This window comes from Heptranchias perlo, chromosome 4 (genome assembly GCF_035084215.1).
Source record: "Heptranchias perlo isolate sHepPer1 chromosome 4, sHepPer1.hap1, whole genome shotgun sequence".
In the NCBI taxonomy this organism is placed as follows: domain Eukaryota; kingdom Metazoa; phylum Chordata; class Chondrichthyes; order Hexanchiformes; family Hexanchidae; genus Heptranchias; species Heptranchias perlo.
In genome coordinates, this window is record NC_090328.1 from 32,963,161 (window position 1) to 32,988,379 (window position 25,219).

Genomic DNA, 25,219 nt, shown 5'->3' on the forward strand with positions numbered 1-25,219 from the left:
TGCTTTGTCACCCTTTTTCAATAATGGGCACCACAATAGCCCGTTTCCAATCTATTGGTACTCCCCAACAGCCCAGTGACTCCCTCAATGATTTCAATGCCTCACAAATCTCCTCCTTAGTCTCTCTTAGCTCTCTGGGATAAATAACATCTATCCTTGAGGATTCATTAGTTTTGCGCCCTTTAAGCCGGTCTGTGACTTCCATCTCCTTTAGATCAATGCAATTAATTTTGTCTCGATTATCTCAGTTTGGGGAGGACGTGTTTCTCATTGTCTTCCCTTGCGAATATTTGAAAAAAGTACTAATTCAAAATCTTTACTATCACATACCCATCCTGTTTCTAACCTATTTGCATCTTTGATATTGGTGGATCACTTGCTGAAACCAGTCTGCAGCAGCAACAGCAAGGAAAGTCAGTCAGTTCTTGGGGTGTACAGTCAATGGGATAGAGCATAAATTCCAGGAGGAGATAACGCATGTGTACAAGGCACTGGTACGGTCACACCAGGACTATTTTGTGGCAGTCTGGTTGCTGTCCTACAGCAAGAATATCCAGTGTTGTAGGCAGTGCAGAAAGACACTCAAACTTTTAACAATCTGAAGGCATCGGAGGTGCGCAAATAGACACCGAAGAGCCTGGGATTGCCTACTATGGAGAAGAGATGGCTTAGGGTAGATATGATTCTAGTATTCAAAATTCTTGAGAATAGATAAGTTGAACCCCAATTATATGTGATTGGTCATGGGTGGTTTTGGGTTGTATTGCTAGGACCATTGAGTATGAATTGAAGAGTAATATACTCAGGCTATATAAGGCTTTGGTATGTCCACATTTGAAGTGCTGTGTCAAGTTTTGCTCCCTCCACGTGGCAACGGTTATCAAAGTTCTGGAGAAGGTCCAAAGGAGGGCAACCAGAATGATACCTCATTTTAAGACTCTTAGTTATCAAGAGAAATTCTAAAAGTTGTTTACTTATTTCAGAGAAATGTTAGAGTTAGAGTGTCATTGAGGTTTTTTAAAATTATGAAGGAAGTGAATACAATATTTGATTATTTGAGCTGATTAGAGATGGTAGGGCATGAGGGCATTGATTTAAATCTTTAAGCAAAGAGTTAGGTTAGATCACAGGAAGTAATTCTTTTCAGTAAGGCCTTTGATACAGTTTCTCTGGAAAGGCTGGTACTGAAAATAAAACAGGAACCAGTGGATTTTTAAAAAAATGGATAAGTAATTGGTTGACCGAAAGAACCCAGAAGATAGTGGTACAGGGATTGTCTTCAGCCTGGGAGAGTGTTACTAGTGGAGTCCCACAGTGGTCTTGGGACCTCTTCAGTTTAATATCTTTATAAATGATCTGCAGCTAGGAGTCACAAGCACAATGAGCTTTGGAATCTACCACCTTCATTGGCTTTCTATCATCTGCAAATGTAGCCAAACAGGATAAGCAACAAGAGGATTTGAACATATTTGGGATTTAGACAGACAGATGTTCAATGTAGAGAAATGCAAAGTGCTTCACATGGGAACAAAAAATCCAGGAAGGGATTATTATTTAATGGAAAGAAAATAACTTGCATGGAAAATGAAAGAGATCGGGGGGGGGGGTCCTAATTGATAATAAATAGAAGCTATCACAACAATGTTCAGTGGCAGTGAGTAAGGCAAATGAGATGTTGGGATGTATTAAAAGGTCAATATTAAGCCAAAACAGTACGGTAATCCTGCCACTTTACAAATAATTGGTTCCATCGCACTTAAAATACTGTGTACAGTTCTGGTCGCTACAGTACAAAAAGGATATTGTATTTATTGAAAGGATACAGGAGAGCACAACTAGAATGATTGAGGAGATGGAGGGACTGGATTATGAGTAGCGATTATGTAAATTAGGCTTGTTCTCACTGGAAAAGAGAAGATTGAGAGGTGATATGATTGCTGTTTTTGGGATTCTAAAGGGACTAGGTAATGTAGACCATGACAAGCTATTTCACCTTGTCCAGAACATTAGAAACAGAGGACACAGCCTGTGCTTGCAAGGGGGTAAATTCAAAACTAATCTGTAGAAGCAATATTTTAGTGAGCATATGGTCAATCTATGGAACAGGCTCCCTAAGGAGATGGTGGAATCAGTTATTACTGATTCATTCAAAGGCAAATTAGATAGATTCCTTTCAGAAAATAATATTTTGGGACTACAATAAATAAGTAATTTGAGACATGACATGTGGGAAGTGTAGCATGCTTGGGAGGAACAGGTGATTTTGGACTCATGGTTCATAATATCATAGTAGGTACAGCACAGGAGGCGGCCATTTGGCCCATCATGCCTGTGCCGGCTCTTTGACAAAGCTATCCAATTAGTCCCATTCTCCTACTCTTTCCCCATAGCCCTGTAAATTTTTTCCCTTCAAGTATTTATCCAGGGCAGGGAGAAATGGGGGTGGGGGGGGAGCAACAGAGGCAGCCGAAAGGAATCTTAGGAACATAGGAATGGGAGTAGGCCATTCAGCCCCTCGAGCCTGCTCCACCATTGAATCAGGTCATGGCCGTTCTGTACCTCAACTCCATTTACCCACCTTTGATCCATATTCCTTGATATTCTTACCTAATAAAAATCTGTTCTGTTTTGAAAATTTCAATTGATCCAGCATCCACAGCCTTTTGGGGGAGAGAATACCAGATTTTCACTACCCTCAGTGTGAAAAAGGACTTCCTGATTTCACCCTGAATGGCCTAGTTCCAATTTTAAGATTGTGTCCCCTGGTTCTGGATTCCCTCACTAGAGGAAATAGTTCTCTGTATCTAATCTATTGAATAAAGACTTCTTAATGACAAAGAAGTCCATGAGCTCCTTGCATTGTTTTTGGAGGGGAGGGTGGAGGAGGCAAGGGAGAAGGGCTTAAGGAGATGGTTGGTAGTGGAGAAAAGAAGCCAGGCGTTATCTTTGCCCTGCAGGATGATCCTGGAGCAGTGGGTGGTTTTTGCAGAGGGCAGTGAGGCTTAGTAGTGGTTGATGTAATTCAGCTAGATCTGGTGATGTATAGCTAAACCAGCTGTACCCAGATAGGCTGAAGTCTGTGCCCCTTAGATTTGAGGATGATTTCCTACCAATAGTATTATAAGAACTTCAGCTATTCAATCTTTCAAACCTCCAGCTCCACCACCCCACCCCCAACTATTATAAAGTATTTAAATATGTACTGAATAAACCATGAAACGTAAAGTTTAATAGCCACTTACCTGAAGAGAAAAATCACACTTTAAAAAAAACAAGATGTTGGCCAAGCTGGCAGACAGTACAAAAAACTTGCTGGACAGCCATCCGTGATTATGCAATCAGTGTGACATGTATGCACAGACAAAATACTTATAAATACTGATATAGCATGCTATATTGGTAACAAGTTGATATAAAACTGACAAAAACATAACAGGAAATCAAGTGGCGCATACAAGATATGCATTTTTTTTAAAAAATATTCGTTCTTGGGATATGGTTGTCGCTGGCAAGGCCAGCATTTATTGCCCATGCCTAGTTGCCCTTGAGAAGGTGGTGGTGAGCCACCTCCTTGAGCCACCGCAGTCCATGTGGTGAAGATACTCCTACAGTGCTGATAGGTACTGAGTTCCAGGACTTTGACCCAGCAACAATGAAGGAACGGCGATATATTTCCAAGTGGTGTGCAACTTGAGGAGGGCAACTTGGAGATGATAGGGTTCCCATTATCCTGCTGCCCTTGTCCTTCTAGGTGGTCAGGAAGTTTGGGAGGTGCTGTCAAAGAAGGTTTGGCAAGTTGCTGCAGTGTATCCCATAGATGGTACACACTGCAGCCATGGTGCACCAGTGGTGGAGGGAATGGATGTTTAAGGTGCAATATTTTTAATACATTAGAGATAGATATACACATATATTTAAGTATCATTGAATATCTTATGTCTGCACGTACTTCCTGTCTATACAACTTGACTTCCTGTTGTCATATTTTTGTCAAGCTTTTTGTGTCAACTTTTCCTATTGGCGGGGGAGGGGCGGGGGAGGGGCGGGGAAGAGGCGGGGGAGGGGCGGGGAAGAGGCGGGGGAGGGGCAGGGAAGAGGCGGGGGAGGGGCAGGGAAGAGGCGGGGGAGGGGCAGGGAAGAGGCGGGGGAGGGGCAGGGAAGAGGCGGGGGAGGGGCAGGGAAGAGGCGGGGGAGGGGCAGGGAAGAGGCGGGGGAGGGGCAGGGAAGAGGCGGGGGAGGGGCAGGGAAGAGGCGGGGGAGGGGCAGGGAAGAGGCGGGGGAGGGGCAGGGAAGAGGCGGGGGAGGGGCAGGGAAGAGGCGGGGGAGGGGCAGGGAAGAGGCGGGGGAGGGGCAGGGAAGAGGCGGGGGAGGGGCAGGGAAGAGGCGGGGGAGGGGCAGGGAAGAGGCGGGGGAGGGGCAGGGAAGAGGCGGGGGAGGGGCAGGGAAGAGGCGGGGGAGGGGCAGGGAAGAGGCGGGGGAGGGGCAGGGAAGAGGCGGGGGAGGGGCAGGGAAGAGGCGGGGGAGGGGCAGGGAAGAGGCGGGGGAGGGGCAGGGAAGAGGCGGGGGAGGGGCAGGGAAGAGGCGGGGGAGGGGCAGGGAAGAGGCGGGGGAGGGGCAGGGAAGAGGCGGGGAGGGGCAGGGAAGAGGCGGGGGAGGGGCAGGGAAGAGGCGGGGGAGGGGCAGGGAAGAGGCGGGGGAGGGGCAGGGAAGAGGCGGGGGAGGGGCAGGGAAGAGGCGAGGGAGGGGCAGGGAAGAGGCGAGGGAGGGGCAGGGAAGAGGCGGGGGAGGGGCAGGGAAGAGGCGGGGGAGGGGCAGGGAAGAGGCGGGGGAGGGGCAGGGAAGAGGCGGGGGAGGGGCAGGGAAGAGGCGGGGGAGGGGCAGGGAAGAGGCGGGGGAGGGGCAGGGAAGAGGCGGGGGAGGGGCAGGGAAGAGGCGGGGGAGGGGCAGGGAAGAGGCGGGGGAGGGGCAGGGAAGAGGCGGGGGAGGGGCAGGGAAGAGGCGGGGGAGGGGCAGGGAAGAGGCGGGGGAGGGGCAGGGAAGAGGCGGGGGAGGGGCAGGGAAGAGGCGGGGGAGGGGCAGGGAAGAGGCGGGGACACAGAAGAGAAGGCGCGACCTCTACCACCATCAGTAGTTGCAACATTCTAATGGTATTGCACTGAGTCCCACATTATTAACTTACTTGGGCCTTCATCTAATGTTACATGATGGTCAATCAACTGGTCAGTCGTTTTTGTCAACGGTGCAGTACTTTACATTTACCACTGGGTGGCACAGCACCAAAGTAATCACTGAGTGGACATCTTGGCAAAGGTAAGTAATTTGTACTAACTCCAAAGCTGGACATCCTACCTAATCTAAGAAACCATATTACTGGCGAAGACACAGCAGTCTTCAAACCGTCCCTCCGTGAACACCATTCAACAACTTCACCAGATTAATCTCTGCTGTTCAAGCAGAAGCTCAACCTATCGACCTCCACGAATGGCTCACGCCCAACCATTGTGAATGGGAGTTTGGTAAACTTTGACGGTGATCCTTGGAACATGCGGAACGGGGAAATAAGAGATGCTTATCATCGGCAGTGAAGCAAGGTCATTTAATCGCTAGCTGAGATGTGAAATCGGCAGACCAATCCCCCAATGCCACTGACTCAATTGCCCAGTGCTGCATGCATTTTCGGAGTCACAGACTCCAGCCAACAGCAAGTTTTGGGACACTAGAACTTACACTCCCCTGCACCCAGCCAAGCACCAGTATGTTGAATGGAACCCTCTCCATATGTCCCTTCCAAGGACTGGAACTCACTAAAGTTAACAAAAGCAAGACAACAGTATTAGAAAAAATAATGGCACTGAAGACTGACAAATCTCCAGGACCTGATGGTTTCCACCCCAGGGTTTTAAAGGAAGTAGGTAAGGAATTTGCAGATGCTTTAGCCATAATCTTCCAAAACTCTCTTGATTCAAGAATTGTCCCTTTAGATTGGAAAAAATGCAAATGGAATTCCATTATTTAAGAAAGGTGAGAGAGAGAAATCAGGAAATTATAAAGCTGTTAGTCTAACATCTGTTGTGGGGAAGTTATTGGAATTTATAATTAAGGAAAGAGTGACTGAGCACATAGAGAAATTTGAGCTGATTAAAGAGAGCGAACGTGGATTTGTAAAGGGTAGGTCATGTCTAACAAACCCAACTGAATTTTTTGAGGATGTAACTAAAGTAGTAGACGGGGCAAAATCTATGGATTTTTAAAAATTCCTTCATGGGATGTGGGCGTCACTGGCAAAGCCAGCATTTATTGCTCATCCCTAATTGCCCTTGAAGGTGGTGGTGAGCTGCCTTCTTGAACTGCTGCAGTCCATGTGGTGAAGGTTCTCCCACAAGTGCTGTTAGGCAGGGAGATCCAGGATTTTGACCCAGCGATGATATATTTCCAAGTCAGGATGGTGTGTGACTTGGAGGGGAACGTACAGGTGGTGTTGTTCCCATGTGCCTGCAGCCCTTGTCCTTCTAGGTGGTAGAGGTCGTGGGTTTGGGAGGTGCTGTTGAAGAAGCCTTGGCGAGTTGCTGCATTGTATCCTGTGGGTGGTACACACTGTAGCCACCATGTGCCGGTGGTGAAGGGAGTGAATGTTTAGGGTGGTGGATGGGGTGCCAACCAAGTGGGCTGCTTTGTCCTGGATAGTGTCAAGCTTCAAGTGTTCTTGGAGCTGTACTCATCCAGGCAAGCGGAGAGTATTCCATCACACTCCTGACTTGTGCCTTGAATGTGGGGGGCTTGATCAAGAAGTTGGCAGATGATACAAAAATTGGTCATGTGGTTGATAGTGAGGAGGAAAGCTGTGGACTGCAGGAAGATATCATAGAATCATAGAAGTTACAACATGGAAACAGGCCCTTCGGCCCAACATGTCCATGTCGCCCAGTTTATACCACTAAGCTAGTCCCAATTTCCTGCACTTGGCCCATATCCCTCTATACCCATCTTACCCATGTAACTGTCCAAATGCTTTTTAAAAGACAAAATTGTACCCGCCTCTAATAGCTCGTTCCAGACACTCACCACCCTTTGAGTGAAAAAATTGCCCCTCTGGACCCTTTTGTATCTCTCCCCTCTCACCTTAAATCTATGTCCCCTCGTTATAGACTCCCCTACCTTTGGGAAAAGATTTTGACTATCTACCTTATCTATGCCCCTCATTATTTTATAGACTTCTATAAGATCACCCCTTAACCTCCTACTCTCCAGGGAAAAAAGTCCCAGTCTGTCTAACCTCTCCCTATAAGTCAAACCATCAAGTCCCGGTAGCATCCTAGTAAATCTTTTCTGCACTCTTTCTAGTTTAATAATATCCTTTCTATAATAGGGTGACTAGAACTGTACACAGTATTCCAAGTGTGGCCTCACCAATGCCCTGTACAACTTCAACAAGACATCCCAACTCCTGCATTCAATGTTCTGACCAATGAAATCAAGCATGCCGAATGCCTTCTTCACCACCCTATCCACCTGTGACTCCACTTTCAAGGAGCTATGAACCTGTACTCCCAGATCTCTTTGTTCTATAACTCTCCCCAACGCCCTACCATTAACGGAGTAGGTCCTGGCCCGATTCGATCTACCAAAATGCATCACCTCACATTTATCTAAATTAAACTCCATCTGCCATTCATCGGCCCACTGGCCCAATTTATCAAGATCCCGTTGCAATCCTAGATAACCTTCTTCACTGTCCACAATGCCACCAATCTTGGTGTCATCTGCAAACTTACTAACCATGCCTCCTAAATTTTGATCCAAATCATTAATATAAATAACAAATAACAGCGGACCCAGCACCGATCCCTGAGGCACACCGCTGAACACAGGCACCCAGTTTGAAAAACAACCCTCTACAACCACCCTCTGTCTTCTGTCGTCAAGCCAATTTTGTATCCAATTGGCTACCTCACCTTGGATCCCATGAGATTTAACCTTATGTAACAACCTACCATGCGTATCAATGGACTGGTCAGGTGGGCAGAAAAGTGGAAATGGAATTCAATCCAGAGAAGTGTGAGGTAATGCATTTGGGGAGGGCAAACAAGGCAAGGGAGTACACAATAAATGGAAGGATACTGAGAGGTGTAGAGGAACAAAGAGACCTTGGAGTGCATGTCCACAGATTCCTAAAGGTAGCAGGACAGATAGATAAGGTGGTTAAAAAGGCATACGGGATACTCTCCTTTATTAGCCGTGGCATAGAATATCAAAGCAGGGAGGTTATGCTAGAACTGTATAAAACATTGGTTAGGTCACAGCTTGAGTACTGCGGGTAGTTCTGGTCACCATATTATAGGAAAGGTGAGATTGCACTAGAGAGGGTACAGAGGAGATTTACGAGGATGTTGCCAGGGCTGGAGAATTTTAGGTATGAGAAAAGATTGGATAGGCTGGGGTTGTTTTCTTTGGAACAAAGGAGGCTATGGGGAGATTTAATTGATGTATATAAAATTATGACGGGAATAGATGGAGGACCTATTTCCCTTAACAGAGGGGTCAGTGACCAGGGGGCATCGATTTAAAGTAATTGGTAAAAGGATTAGAGGGGATCTGAGGAGAAATGTTTTCACCCAGAGGATGGTGGAGGTGTGAAAGGGAAGTAGAGGCAGAAACCCTCAACTCATTTAAAAAGTACTCGGATGTGCACTTGAAGTGCCGTAACCTACAGGACTACGGACCAAGTGCTGGTAAGTGGGATTAAGCTAGATAGCTCTTTCTCGGCCGGCACAGACACGATGGGCTGAATGGCCTCCTTCTGTGCTGTAACTTTCTATGATTCTATGAAAACTACTTTAACACGAGAGTTATAATGACACTAATCTATGACACATAACTTTAGCAATCACTTAAAAAAGGGAAGAAAAAAGCCAGACGTTGCATCATCCTGGGTTCTGACACACAGCCTAAAGAGCAGTTAAACTGACTAACCTTACCCTGCACTGTTACTTCAACAACCAGTTAATTTCTGATTCTGCATGTTTACTTAGAACTTCTGGCCTGAAAGGGACAGGACACCTTAGTTACAGAATAATAGGGCCAGATTTTGTTGAAAAATTAACAGCGTCTGAAGGACACACACCATTATTAATACGCATATCGGCCAGCAACTTGTGGCCAGGAAAAGATACCTCATGAATTGCGAATCGCCACCAGTTGCTGGCTGATATGCACCACTCCGCTGTTAGCTTCGCAAAAACGGCATCTTGCCCTTAACTTCCCCGTGATTTTCATGAAGTTGCTGCATTTGCATGTTAATTGCCCATTAAACTCGCCGCAGAAAGTTAAGTCTAGTAATTATCAGCATAAGTACCCGTTTAATGACGTGATAATTGTTAATGACTGCCAATCAACCTCTCTTGCCCAGAAAGTAAATAATTACAAAAGTGGAGTCTCATTCCTTCAGGTCGTGAATTGTTAGGAGATTTTAAAAATGACAAATTTTTAAAAACAAATTCTTTCTTCTCTTTTGCCTCGTTTTACACTCTCTTAATCCAATCTTTCTTTCCCTCTTTTTTAATTTCTTTCTGAACCTGATTTGACATTGAATTCACCACTCTAATTCAGCATCCTTCTCACGTCGTCCTCTGTTTATTTCTCAATCCTTTAATCTCATTGGTTAAGGAGATACACTATTTGTCCCAATGTTCACCAAGGTCCCAGATCCCCTATTGCCGTTGCTGCACCATCAGCTTGCACTTCCAGCAACTTTGTGGACAAAAATTTTTAAAACCTAAATGAGCAATTGTAACTCGAACTAACGGGGCACGCCACAAGATGCAAAATCTGGCCCAATGCATTACAGGCAGAACATTTCTCTCATTATAAAACAACATATAGTTCGACCTACTCAGAGCTTCAGCATCATCACAGATATATATCTATATATAGGGCCAGATTTTGCTGCAGCAGGGCATCTCACAGTGTGCCCTGTTAGTTAGACTTGTTCGTGCACGTATAAATTTTAAACTTTTTTGCTGGGTGCGAGCTGATAACAGCGCAATGAGGGCACACAGGTATCTATGCCCCTCCCACAAGGTAGCCTTGCTATCACGAGGCTAGGTCACTTTCAATGAGCCATTAAGTGTTGAATGACCCATCATGCGTGGTGGTAGTTCTTCACACATTTGAGTACACTAAATTATCTTTCTGCGCTGACCATACAAGCTGATATGTAGCAAAATATGTGAAGGTTATCGCTCCAGTCGGAACAATGAAATCAAAAAACATTTTTTTAAGTTATGAAAAGAGAAACACTTGAAATCTGTTTAGATAGATAAAATAAACTTTTCCAGACAATATTCAAAAAAGAAAATGCAATTTTATTGTTTTTTTAAATCCTATCAACTTTTTTGAGCTATGTCAATGATTTTGTTAGAAAATTACATATGCTGTTTCATTTCAGAAAAACACAGATAAAATTAGCTTTACCACAAAAAATATTTGATTTTGGTTGAGATTCCAAAGATTGTGTAAAACTGTAAAATAAAAAAATTCACAGCATGAAAATCACTAAGGAAGTTCAAGAAAATTCACGATCACAATTTGAATAAAAATATTGCTTTAAAAAAATAAAATTGTGTTCAAAATTTTTTATTCCTTTGGTAAAAGTATGCCAAGTTCAGTGAATATACACATAGTAGCTTCAGAGTTGTAGTTTATAACTTCTTGCATGAAGAAACTCAGCAGAATATACCAAGTCTGTTTGGAAAGGGTTAATTAATTAAGTTAATTAATTACAACAGGAAATTGCCCTGCAAAATTTTATATTTTCACTTGCTATCCAGGCTATCCCTGTACTTTTCTGTTATATAAACCTTATAATATTAGTATTTATAATTTTTATCATTTTATAAATCAAGTCCCATTTGATTATAATCTTAGATTTTGAAAGTGAACTTATTGGCAACAAAGCTCAGCACACGGGATTGGGCCCCAATAAAGGTGATATACCAAGCCCCCAAATTCCTCTTGACGGGTCTGGTTATAATTGTAGCATAATCAATGTATAAATATTCCAGCATTGTTTGGTATCATTTGTTTGACATGTTCTTTGCATGACTATCTGATGTCAGAGGGTGAGCCGGGGGATGTGGGAATGAACGTTCCTGAGGAACTGGGTTGTGAGAAGGTGGGAGTTGTGGCTCCACCTCAAAGGAAGGAAGAAATAATCAAGCATAGTAGGCAAAACCCAGAAGGTTATGTGAAGAGAAGGAGAGATAGGTGGAAGATGAAATGCTGTTTTAGTTGCTGACTTGTATCGTTGCTACCAATTATTAAATACACTATTCCATATACAAAACCATATTTGAAATTTTGTCTGGAAGCTGAAGACCCTGTTATCTGGTGCTTAAATGGGGTTTCACTAGCTGAAGAATCCTATATTGATGGCTATCCCTACAGGTGTTAATTTAGTACTCAACATTATTTTGTAACTCCTCCAAACTGATTCTCAACACAAAACAGTCTTTGTACTTTAAAAAGCAATTTATTGAAGTGCTGAGACAATGTGACATGGAAGGCACTATATGTTCAAGATTTGCTTTTAGATCAGCAGCTTTTTTGTAAAAGCAGAAATATTCCATGCCATACAAAAGGAAAAGAAGCAATTACTGATGCAATGATTTTAATCTTATTTAAAGTAACAAATGGGAGCAAAAAAAAATATTTGGATATGTGATACATCAACATACATAGAAGTTACAACATAGAAACAGGCCATTCATCCCAAACAATCCATGTCGATGTTTACTCTCCATATGAGTTTGACTTGACTTACATAGGAACATAGGAATGGGAGTAGTCCATTTAGCCCCTCGAGCCTGCTCTGCCATTCAATGAGATCATGGCTGATCTGTGACCTAACTCCATATACCTTACTTTCTTTGGTTAACAAAAATCTATCAATCTCAGATTTAAAATTAACCATTGAGCTAGCTTCAACTGTCATTTGCGGAAGAGAGTTCCAAACTTCTACCCCCTTTATGTGCACAAGTGTTTCCTAACTTCACTCCTGAAAGTCCTGGCTCTAATGTTTATACTACGTCCCCTGATCCTAGACTCCCCAACCAGCGGAAATAGTTTCTCTCTATTTATCCTATCAGTTCCCTTTAATATCTTGAAAACTTTGATCAAATCACCCCTTAACCTTCTAAATTCCAGGAAATACAACACTAGTTTGTGTAATCTCTCCTCGTAATTTAACTCTTGGAGTTCTTTAACCCTTGAGCTGCCAACAGTCACCATCAGGACTGGTGAAACTTTACTCTAGCAAGGAAACACTAGCTTTGAGACAGGGGGAGGGAAGAGAAGAAAACTGGTGCGGAAAAATGAAAAAGAAAAAAAAACAGCAACTCACAATCACTCACTTGATATAACAAAAATCCTTCTTCCCAATCTCAGGTTGGTTTTAACAGCACTACCACACACAGTGGTTTAGTAGTTTTTGACCAGGTAACAGCCAAGTTCCCAAACTACTGTAGATTTTTGCTCATCTCCACCCAACGAAATCAAGTATAGAGTAGCTCAAAAATTTATCCTAAGTATGTTGATATTTCTAATGTCGTCACTGACTCATTGTTAATTAAGTGATACCCTGATCAAAGATGGCAGATGACCAGAGCAAAGAACTGATCTTTTGTATGGGGCACAAAAGAAAAGTTGGATGAACAATACACAGTGCCGAAACACCTTAAAAAAAAAGCATCATTGTCCTGTTTAACCCTGCTGGTTACTAGGGTCAATGCTTGTAGTTCATGAAGGGTCTTGTAAAGGAGAACAAACTGAGCTGATTAGCATCCAAACACTAATCCAGCAGCTGCCCCCCCCCCCCCCCCAAAAGCTTATCGGTTGGAATAAGCTTCAGTATAAAAAACGTTACTGAATTACAACTCAGTCAACTACTACATCAAAAAACAAGGAACACATATTGAACTATACCATGCATTCCAGTTCACCCGTACCATAAAAACAATATCACAGAGCATACAGCCATATGCCCTTTATTATGGGATGTACATTGCAGAGTTTTGTTTAAACACAATTTACCTGCTGCAGAAATCTGTGAAAGTTTGCTTTTAAAAAAGTCATCCATTGAATTGCTTAGGCAGCTATACATTGCTACATCAGCTTAGGGAGCATGTGTCCTACCAGCCCCAGCATTACTCCTGGTGCCCTTCTTCAGATGCCAACCTTACGTGGAGCTGGCAAATCTGGGGACAGTTCACGAGACCCATGAAAAAGTGAGTCTCTGCTGCCTGTGGAACAAAGTAGGTCAGCCCTTTTATACTTCCAAGTGCATCTGACAATGGAAGAACTGTGCATGTGCCATCAGCTGCATTTTTATAATTTTTCAACTTGTAATGTTTTTCTACCTGCCAAGCTAGAGAATGGGTTTCAGCTTAATTCAGATCATCACTGTCTCATCCAAATTTTCTCCACCTAAACCTCACATACAAAATTTCCGTCCATTGTACAAAGGATTTCTAGTTCAAAATAAGTAATCCTTCAATAAAGACTTAGGCCTAGAAATTGGGCCACGTAGCGCCTGAATGCACGTAGCATTCGTAACAAAATGGACGAGTTAACGGCACAAATAACTACGTATGGGTATGATCTTGTGGCCATTACAGAAACATGGCTGCAGGGTGACAACGACTGGGAATTAAATATGCCAGGGTATTTAACAATCAGGAAGGACAAGCAGGAAGGAGGGGGAGGTGGGGTGGCTATGTTAATAAAGGAAGGAATCACTGTAATACAGAGAAATGATATTGGGACAAAGGATCAGGATAATGAAACAGTTTGGGTAGAGATAAGGAATAATAAGGGGGAGAAAACACTAGTGGGCGTAGTATATAGGCCTCCTAATAGTTGCAACTCTGTTGGAAGAAGTATTAATCAGGAAATAGTCGGGGCATGTAATAAGGGAACAGCTATAATTATGGGGGATTTTAACTATCATATTAACTGGACAAATCAAATTGGGCAGGGCAGCCTTGAGGAAGAGTTTATTGAGTGTATTAGGGATCGATTTCTTGAGCAGTATGTAACTGATCCTACAAGGGGGCAGGCAACCTTGGACCTGGTCCTGTGTAATGAGCCAGGATTAATTAATAATGTCCTAGTTAAGGATCCCCTTAGAATGAGTGACCATAACATGGTTACATTCCATATCCAATTAGAGGGTGAGAAGGTTGGTTCTCAAACAAGCGTACTGAGCTTGAATAAAGGAGACTATGATGGTATGAGAGCGGAATTGATTCAAGTGGACTGGGAAAATAGATTAAAAGGTAAGACGGTACATGAGCAGAGGTGTTCATTTAAGGAGTTATTTTACAACTTTCAAAAAAAAAATATTCCACTGAGGAAAAAAGGGTGTAAAAGAAATGACAGCCATCCGTGGCTAAGTAAAGAAATTAAGGATAGTATCCGACTAAAAACAAGGACATATAAAGGTAGCCAAACTTAGTGGGAGGATAGAAGATTGGGAAGTCTTCAAAAGACAGCAAAAAGTAACTAAAGGATTGATTAAGAAAGGGAAGATAGATTATGAAAATAAATTAGCAAAAAATATAAAAACAGATAGCAAGAGTTTCTACAGTGACATAAAAAGGAAAGGGGTGGCTAAGGCAAACGTAGGACCCTTAGAGGATGAGACCAGGAAATTAATGGTGGGAAACATGGAGATGGCAAAAATGCTGAACAAATATTTTGTTTCAGTCTTTATGGTAGAGGACACTAAGAATATCCCAATACTGGACAAACAGGGGGCTCGAAGGGGGGGGGGGGGGAGGAGCTAAATACGATTAAAATCACTAAGGAATTGGTACTCAGTAAAATAATGGGACTCAAGGCGGATAAATCCCCTGGACCTGATGGCTTACATCCTAGGGTCTTGAGGGAAGTGGCAGTAGGGATTGTGGATGCTTTGGTAATAATTTTCCAAAATTCTCTGGACTCAGCAAAGGTCCCGGCAGATTGGAAAACTGCTGATGTAACACCCTTATTTAAAAAGGGTAGTAGGCAGAAGGCTGGAAATTATAGATCAGTTAGCCTAACATCTGTGGTGGGTAAAATTTTGGAGTCTATTATTAAGGAGACAGTAGCGGAACATTTGGATAAACATAATTTAATAGGACAAAGTCAGCATGGCTTTATGAAGGGGAAGTCAGGTCTGACAAATTTGCTTGAGTTCTTTGAGGACATAACGTACAGGGTGGATAAAGGGGAACCAGTGGACGTAGTGTATTTAGACTTCCAGAAGGCATTCGACAAGGTGCCACATAAAAGATTATTGCTCAAGATAAAGAATCACTGGATTGGGGGTAATATTCTGGCATGGGTGGAGGATTGGTTATCTAACAGGAAGCAGAGAGTTGGGATAAATGGTTCATTCTCGGACTGGCAACCAGTAGCCAGTGGTGTTCCGCAGGGGTCGGTGCTGGGTCCCCAACTCTTTACAATCTATATTAACGATTTGGAGGAGGGGACCGAGTGTAACATATCAAAGTTTGCAGATGATACAAAAATGGGAGGGAAAGTAGAGAGTGAGGAGGACATAAAAAACCTACAAGGGGATATAGACAGGCTGGGTGAGTGGGCGGAGATTTGGCAGATGCAATACAATATTGGAAAATGTGAGGTTATGCACTTTGGCAGGAAAAATCAGAGAGCAAGTTATTATCTTAAAGGCGAGAAACTGGAAAGTACTGCAGTACAAAGGGATCTGGGGGTCCTAGTGCAAGAAAATCAAAAAGTTAGTATGTAGGTGCAGCAGGTGATCAAGAAGGCCAACGGAATGTTGGCGTTTATTGCTAGGGGGATAGAATATAAAAACAGGGAGGTATTGCTGCAGTTATATAAGGTATTGGTGAGACCGCACCTGGAATACTGCATACAGTTTTGGTGTCCATACTTAAGAAAAGACATACTTGCTCTCGAGGCAGTACAAAGAAGGTTCACTCGGCTAATCCCGGGGATGAGGGGGTGGACATATGAGGAGAGGTTGAGTAGATTGGGACTCTACTCATTGGAGTTCAGAAGAATGAGAGGCGATCTTATTGAAACATATAAGATTGTAAAGGGGCTTGATCGGGTGGATGCGGTAAGGATGTTCCCAAGGATGGGTGAAACTAGAACTAGGGGGCATAATCTTAGAATAAGGGGCTGCTCTTTCAAAACTGAGATGAGGAGAAACTTCTTCACTCAGAGGGTGGTAGGTCTGTGGAATTTGCTGCCCCATGAAGCTGTGGAAGCTACATCATTAAATAAATTTAAAACAGAAATAGACAGTTTCCTAGAAGTAAAGGGAATTAGGGGTTATGGGGAGCAGGCAGGAAATTGGACATGAAGCTGAGTTCGGATCGGTCAAGGCCCTGTGGGTGGCGGAGCAGGCCCAGGTGCTGAGTGGCCGGTTCCTGCTCCTACTTCTTGTGTTCTTTAGATTTGTGGTTGGGATCAGATCAGCCATGATCTTATTGAATGGCGGAGCTGGCTCGAGGGGCCGATTGGCCTACTCCTGCTCCTATTTCTTATGTTCTATGCGACCTTTTAAATCACCAAAGCAGCAAGCAGGATGTGTGCCGCCCACCATATTGGGTAAGGACAAAGAAGTTTCTTTTATCCATGTTTGAAGCAGGCGTTAGTCCCTTTGCACATGCCTAACACCTACTTGAGGTCCCCGCTGCAAGATTGGTTTGCCCTTGTGCAGCTAGCGCCATCGCTGGCTGTACTCAGGGAAACCAACCCTCCACAACACCTGCCAACAAAAAAAAAGTAATTTACTTGCCTCTGAATATGGAGCTGGGAGGAGAGTACTCCTCCCGATTAAACCACCCTCCTGATCGGCACCGCTCCCGGCCCCGTGATCCCGATCCCAGAGTTCCCCAGCCCGACCCCCTGATCTCTCTCAAGGAGATGGGCCATCTACTTATTGTGTTACCTAACTTAGTGGCCTCAGCAAACTTGGATATATGCCTCGCTATTCCTTCATCTAAGTCATTTATAAATGTAGTGAAAAGCTGAGGCACATCCCCGGGTACAGATCCCTGGGGGACACCACTGGCCATATCCTGCCAATTGGCGTACATATCCATTATCCCCACTCTCTGCCTCCTGACCAATTCTCTACCCCTGTCAAAAGGTTGCCTCCAATTCCATGCACTTCCATTTTTCCTAACAGGCTCTTGTGTGGAACCTTATCGAATGCCTTCATGAAGTCCACATAAATAATATCCATAGACACTCCCCTATCTGCCACGGTAGTGACGTCCTCAAAAAAAATCAACTAGGTTCATTAGACACAACTTACCCACTAGAAATCCATGCGGGTTCTCTCTGATCAGTTCATATTTGTCCAAGTGCTCAGTCACTCTGTCCCTAATAACAGATTCTAGCAACTTCCCAACAACAGATATGTGCAAATTAATGGAAACGTAGATTTAAACTTTACACGTGGCCCCGAGACACTATGGTATATACATATGCACCTCACAAAGACAAAAAGCTTGGGCAACACTGTAATATTGTCTTTTATGAATGCAAAAAGACTAAGAAATGTTGGTATTCAGAGGGATTTCTGTGTCCTTGTACACGAATCACAGAAAGTCAGGTACAACAAGCAATTAGGAAGGCAAATGGTACGTTGGCCTTTATTGCAAGGGGATTGGAGTATAAGAGTAAGGAGGTCTTGCTGCAATTATATAGGGCTCTGGTGAGGCCACACCTGGAGTACTGTGTACAGTTTTGGTCTTCTTACCTAAGGAAGGATATACTTGCCTTAGAGGCGGTGCAACAAAGGTTCACTAGATTAATTCCTGGGATGAGAGGGTTGTCCTATAAGGAGAGATTGAGTGGACTGAGCCTGTATTCTCGTTCTTCTAAACTCCAGAGAGGTGATCTCATTGGAACACAAAATTGTTAGAAGGCTTGACAGGGTAGATGTTGAGAGGCTGTTTCCCCTGGCTGGAGAGTCTAGAACTAGGGGTCATAGTCTCAAGATGAAGGGGTTAGCCATTTAGGACTAAGAAGAGGAAAGATTTCTTCACTCAGAGGGTTGTAAATCTTTGGAATTCTCTACCCTAGAGGGCAGAGGATGCTCAGTCATTGAGTATATTCAAGAATGAGATCGATAGATTTTTGGATATGAAGTGAATCAAAGGATATGGGGATAGGGCGAGAAAGTGGAGTACAGGTAGAAGATTAGCCATGATCTGATTGAATGGTGGTGCAGGCTCGAGAGGCCATGTGGCCTACTCCAGTTCCTATTTCTTATGTCCTTCTGTATTGAAATTAGATTCCCATATTTACAATCACCATTCTGTATTTGTTAATTGACAATACTTACAATGATTAACTGCTTTACTTTACGTATCTTTTCTTCTTAGAGAGTAAAAGAATCATTTGAATTTTATTTAGATTTGTAACTCTACTAATCCATTGAAGTATGGCAACCTCCCAAAAACAACGATATACCTTTCTCTTATGAAGTCTGCCAAGTCTTTTGTCGACGTTTGACCATGTTTCATATTATGATAAAGGACATCAAAGCCATTGTTCTTTTCCCCCTGAAAACAATAAAAAAATCTATTTTAATACTTGAACTTTAAAAAGGAGCCTAGATTTACTGCAAAGTACAAATTGTAATTTAAAGCAAAATAACACATTGGACTTTTACCTGGTCTTATATTTGGGTACAATCATCCGTTTAAAACTACAAAAATTTCAAATTAAAACTTTCAGAAATAGAATCATAGAATGGTTGCAGCACAGAAGGAGGCTATTCGTCCCATCGAATCTGTGTCAGCTCTTTGTAACAGCAATCCAGTTAGTCCCATTCCTCCGCTTTTTCCCCGTAGCCCTGCAAATTTTTCCCCTTCATGTATTTATCCAATTCCTTTTTGAAAGCCTTGCTTGAATTTGCTTCCACCACCCTTTCAGCAGCGCATTCCAGATCATAACTACATGCTGTGTAAAAAAGTTTTTCCTCATGTCGCCTTTGGTTCTTTTGCCATTCACCTTAAATTCAGAGCATAAGTTATAGATGTTTTAAATAAGATTTTCAAACATATTTTCCCACTTGTCAGCTAGCTCAGTAATATAATTATTCTCCGAGTCAGTAGGTTATGGATTCAAGTTCCACTTAAGGATTGAGCACATAATCTAGGCTGAATCTTCAGAGTACACTGGGTTGTTGGAGGTGATGTCTTTCAAATGAGATGTTATACTGCAGCCTTGTCCACCTGCTCAGGTGAATGTAAAGATTCTTTGGCACTATTTGAAGAGCAGTGGAATTTTTCCGGGTATCTTGACCAACATTTATCTCTCAACCAACACCAGAAAAACAGATTAACTTGTCATTTGTCTCACTGCTGTGTGTGGGACCTTGTTGTACTCAAATTGGCTGCCGCAGGTGCCTACATAAAAACAGTGATTATACTTCAGAAGTAATTCATTGGCTGTGAAGTGCTTTGGGATGTCCAGTAGCTGTGAAAAGCACATATAAATACAAGTTGTTTCTTTTTTCTCTCCCCATTTGAAATTCAAGTAGTCTATGACTGATTTAATCAGCAGGTTCAAAATGAAACATACAGGGCAACTGAACAAAACCAGTGCAAGATTGGAGTCTCTAATGCGCCTTGCATCACTGCAGCACATCTTTTACACCAAGAATAGGAAACGATCACAAACGCCAGTACAATTCTATTACAGTCAATGGGCGATCTGGTTTAACTTTACATATAGAGGAGAAATATTATTTAATTCCATCACAAGCATTAATTTGGTTACTAATATTTTTGAATGCATTATAACAACCCACTTCTGGCTTACAGGAAATATGTTGCCCAATTATTAGAACACAACTATTTCACATGCCAAAAAACACACAATTTTGAACCAATGTGAGGAAGAAAAATGCTAGATGAGCCTTAATCACTATAAACCAAATTACAGCCTACGCGACAGCTTCTTGCATTTTTAATAATCCATAATAATCACAAATCCGATTTCAGTCTTTTGTGCAAAAACATTCCACAAACACCAGGTACCAAACCTACAGTATCTACTTCAAACTATTGTATTGCTCCAAAGATGTTCCTTTCAGCAGGCAAATAATAAATCTTCAGCACTGTCAACTAAACCATTTTTTAAAAAAATACCAGTGAATCTCCCGTGGCGTGACTCATGGTCAAGTCAGAGGATGTGCTCTTATCAGTCTCTGTCATCTTCATGTTGCTGTTTTTCCTCTCTGTATACTTCTGCTTCTCAGTCACTCTTGTGCTGCCGCCCTACTCCCTGCCCCAATCTGTTCCTGGCCTACCTGCCCCCAGCCGTTAAGACTCGCCGTGACCCATTTCCAACCATATGGCCTGAAACTAGTTCTCAAGGTTAATGCAATATAAGCTGACTATAGTTGTAATTACAGTCAACAAATACAGTAAAACTATGGAATAAAAACAGAAAATGCTGGAAAAGTTCTGCAAGTGAGGCAGCATCTGTGGAGAAAGAAACAGAGTTAACATTTCAGGTCGAAGACCTTTTCACCAGACTGATTCCTGGGGTGGCAGGACTGTCGTATGAAGAGAGATTGGGTCAACTCGGCCTGTATTCACTCGAGTTTAGAAGATTGAGAGGGGATCTCATTGAAACATATAAAATTCTGACAGGGCTAGACAAACTGGATGTAGGGAGAATGTTTCCCCTGGCTGGGGGGTCCAGAATGAGGGGTTACAGTCTCAGGATACGGGATAGGACATTTAGGACTGAGATGAGGAGAAATTTCTTCACTCAGAGGGTGGTGAACCTGTGGAATTCTCTACCACAGAAGGCTGTGGAGGCCAAGTCACTGAATATATTTAAGATGGATCTAGATAGATTTCTAGACACAAAAGGCATCAAGGGGTATGGGGAGAGAGCAGGAATATGGTACTGAGATAGAGGATCAGCCATGATTATATTGAATGGTGGAGCAGGCTCGAAGGGCCGAATGGCCTATTCCTGCTCTTATTTTCTATGTTTCTATGTTTTGTCAGAACTGGAAGATGTTAGAGTTAACAGTTTTTAAGCAAGTACAGAGCCAGGGAAGAAGGGGGTGGAGGGGGGAGGGGAGGAAAGAACAAAAGGGAAGGTTTGTGATAGGGTAAAGGGCAAGAGCCATTAAATGACAAAAGGGATGATGTTGCAAGGCAAGGAGAGTGGTAATGGGACAAGTAAAGAAACAAAAGATCAGTCTAGAGTAGCTGTGAATGGCAACAGCAGAACCATTACCAGCACTTGCTGTCCGAAAAAAAATGGAAGCAGTGGTTATGATCTGAAATTATTGAAAAAAAATTACCTACAAGCGTTGAAAACCAGCTTTGGGCCTGTGCAGGCATGCTGGGAATTGGTGAAGTTCACAGATGATGATTCTCATCATTCTCATCTTACCCCTCCCCAGTGCTGTCAAACCCGAGATACCCCCACCATCCATGTGCTGCTAAAGCCAAGATCTCTCATCCAGTTCTGTCAAATCCAAGGAGACAAATCCTATCCAGCAATATTGGATAGGATAACAATAGATAAAGAGGAGGTACTTAAAAGATTGGCAGTACTCAAAGTAGAAAAGTCACCCAGTCCAGATGGGATACATCCTAGGTTACTGAAGGAAATAAGGGTGGAAATTGCAGAGGCTCTGGCCACAATCTTCCAATCGTCCTTAGGTGCCAAAGGACTGGAGGATTGCAAATGTCACTCCCCTGTTTAAAAATGGAGAGGGATAAACCTGGCAATTACAGGCCAGCCAGCCTAACATCAGTGTTGGGGAAACTTTTAGAGACAATAATCCAGGACAAAATTAATTGAGACTTGGAAAAGTATGGACTACTAAATAAAAGTCAGCACGGATTTGTTAAAGGAAAATCATGTTTGACTTCATTGAGTTCTTTGATGAAGTATCGGAGAGGGTTGATGAGGGTAGTGCAGTTGATGTGTATATGGACTTTCAAAAGGCATTTGATAAAGTTTTTTTTTACTTGTTCATGGGATGTGGGCATCGCTGGCAAGGCCAGCATTTATTGCCCATCCCTAATTGCCCTCGAGAAGGTGGTGGTGAGCCGCCTTCTTGAACCGCTGCAGTCTGCATGGTGAAGGTTCTCTCACAGTGCTGTTCGGAAGGGAGTTCCAGGATTTTGACCCAGCGACGATGAAGGAACGGCGATATATTTCCAAGTCGGGATGGTGTGTGACTTGGAGGGGAATGTGCAGGTGGTGTTGTTCCCATGTACCTACTGCTCTTGTCCTTCTAGGTGGTAGAGATCGCGGGTTTGGGAGGTGCTGTCAAAGAAGCCTTGGCGAGTTGCTGCAGTGCATCCTGTGGATGGTACACATTGCAGCCACTGTGCGCCGGTGGTGAAGGGTGTGAATGTTTAGGGTGGTGGATGGGGTGCCAATCAAGCGGGCTGCTTTGTCCTGGATGGTGTCGAGCTTCTTGAGTGTTGTTGGAGCTGCACTCATCCAGGCAAGTGGAGAGTATTCCATCACACTCCTGACTTGTGCCTTGTAGATGGTGCAAAGGCTTTGGGGAGTCAGGAGGTGAGTCACTCGCCGCAGAATACCCAGCCTCTGACCTGCTCTCGTAGCCACAGTATTTATATGGCTGGTCCAGTTAAGTTTCTGGTCAATGGTGACCCCCAGGATGTTGATGGTGGGGGATTCGGCAATGGTAATGCCGTTGAATGTCAAGGGGATGTGGTTAGACTCTCTCTTGTTGGAGATGGTCATTGCCTGGCACTTGTCTGGCGCGAATGTTACTTGCCACTTATCAGCCCAAGTCTGGATGTTGTCCAGGTCTTGCTGCAGGCGGGCTCGGACTGCTTCATTATCTGAGGGGTTGCAAATGGAACTGGACACTGTGCAATCATCAGCGAACATCCCCATTTCTGACCATATGATCGAGGGAAGGTCATTGATGAAGCAGCTGAAGATGGTTGGGCCTAAGACACTGCCTTGAGGAACTCCTGCAGCAATGTCCTGGGGCTGAGATGATTGGCCACCAACAACCACTACCAGCTTCCTTTGTGCTAGGTATGACTCCAACCTCTGGAGAGTTTGCCCCGATTCCCACTGACTTCAATTTTACTAGGGCTCCTTGGTGCCACACTCGGTGAAATGCTGCCTTGATGTCAAAGCAGTCACTCTCACCTCACCACATTATAGACTTGTTAGCAAAATTAAAGCCCATGGGATTAAAGGGACAGTGGCAGCGTGGATACAAAATTGGCTAGGGGACAGAAACCAGAGAGCTGTCGTGAACAGTTGTTTTTCAGACTGGAGCAAGGTATACACTGGTGTTCCCCATCGGACCACTGCTCTTTTTCCTAAATATTAAGAATCTGGATTTGAGATAGAGGGTATAATTTCAAAGCTTGCAGATGACACAAAACTCGGAAATGTAGTAAACAATGTGGAGGATAGTAACAGACTTCAGGAGGACATAGACAGACTGGTGAAATGGGCAGATGAAATTTAACGCACAGAAGTGTGAAGTGATGCACTTTGGAAGAATGAATAGAGGCAATATAAACTAAACGGTACAATTTTAAAGGGGGTGCAGAAACAGAGATCTGAGAGTGCACATACACAAATCTTTGAAGGTGGCAGGACAAGTTGAGAAGGCTGTTAAAAAAGCATATAGGATCCTGGGCTTTGTTGATGCATAGAGTACAAAAGTAAGGAAGTTATGCTAAACCTTTATAAAACACTAGTTAGGCCTCAGCTGGAGAATTGTGTTCAATTCTGTGCACCACACTTTAGGAAGGATGTCAAGGCCTGAGAGAAGGTGCAGAAGAGAATTACTAGAATGGTGCCAGGGATGAGGGACTTCAGTTATGTGGAGAGACTGGAGAAGCTGGGGTTATTCTCCTTAGAGCAGAGAAGGTTAAGGGGAGATTTGGTAGAGGTGTTCAAAATCATGAACAGTTTTGATAGAGTAAATAAGGAGAAACTGTTTCCAGTGGCAGGAGGGTCGTTAACCACAGAATACAGATTTAAGATGATTGGCAAAAGAGCTAGAGGCGACATGAAGAAATATTTTTTTATGCAGCAAGTGTAATGATCTGGAATGCACTGCCTGACAGGGTGGTGGAAGCAAATTCAATATTAACTTTCAAAAGGGAATTAGATAAATACTTGAAGGCTATGGGGAAAGAGCAGGGAAAAGGGACTAATTGGATAGCACGATGGGCCGAATGGCCTCCTCCTATATATATATGATACTATTGTACATCTCGTACTCAACCTCATGCAACTAAACATAGGAACAGCTGGAGGCTATTCAGCCCCTTGAGCCTGTTCCACCATTCAATTAGATCACAGCTGATCTGTACCTCAACTGCATTTACAATACCTTTGCTCCATATCCCTTGATGCCCTTAACTAACAAAAATCTATCAATGGCCCAGCATCTAAAGCTTTTTGGGGGAGCGAGTTCCAGATTTCCACTACTATTTGTGTGAAAAGGTGCTTCTGATCTCACTCCTAAATGGCTTGATTCTATTATGCTCACTTGATCTGGATTCCCCACCAGAGGAAATACGTTTTCTGTATCTACCCCATCAAATCCTTTTAAATACCTCAATTAGATCACCCCTAAACCTTCTAAACACAAGGGAATACAAGCCAACTTTATGCAACCTGTCCTCATAATTCAACCCTTTAAGCCCTGGTATTATTCTGGTGAAGATGCGCTGTACCTCTTGCAAGGCCAACAAATCTTCCTGAGATGCCGTGCCCAAAACTGAACACAGTACTCCAGATGGGGCTGACCAAGGCTTTTTACAACTGAAGCATCACTTCCTCACTTTTGAATTCCAATCCCTTTGAGATAAAGGCCAACATTCCATTTGCCTTTTTGATTCCTTTTTGTACCTGGGCACTAGCTTTCAGTGATTTGTGCACATGGACACCTAAATCCTATTGCTCCTTAACAGTGCCTAGTCTCTCACCATTAAGAAAATATTCCGATTTGTCTTTCTCCAATCCTAAGTGGATGATCTCACACTACCCCACATTGAACTCAATCTGCCATAGTTTTGCCCACTCACTCCATCTGTCTATGTTTCTTTGCAACTTCCTGCTCCCATCCACACAACTTACTGTGCCTCCTAACTTATTGTCATCTGCAAACTTGGATATAAAATTCTAT

The 25,219-nt window shown here is 43.3% G+C and overlaps 1 protein-coding gene across 1 annotated transcript in view; it reads right to left on the reverse strand.

The window, feature by feature from the left end:
• The window catches only part of fcho2 (FCH and mu domain containing endocytic adaptor 2), a 239,153-nt gene that overhangs the window by 176,921 nt on the left and 37,013 nt on the right, over positions 1 to 25,219 (reverse strand). The window contains exon 2 of the mRNA XM_067982732.1: positions 18,514 to 18,605. Coding sequence (XP_067838833.1) covers positions 18,514 to 18,605 — 92 coding nt within the window. The remainder of the gene's footprint in view (positions 1 to 18,513; positions 18,606 to 25,219) is intronic.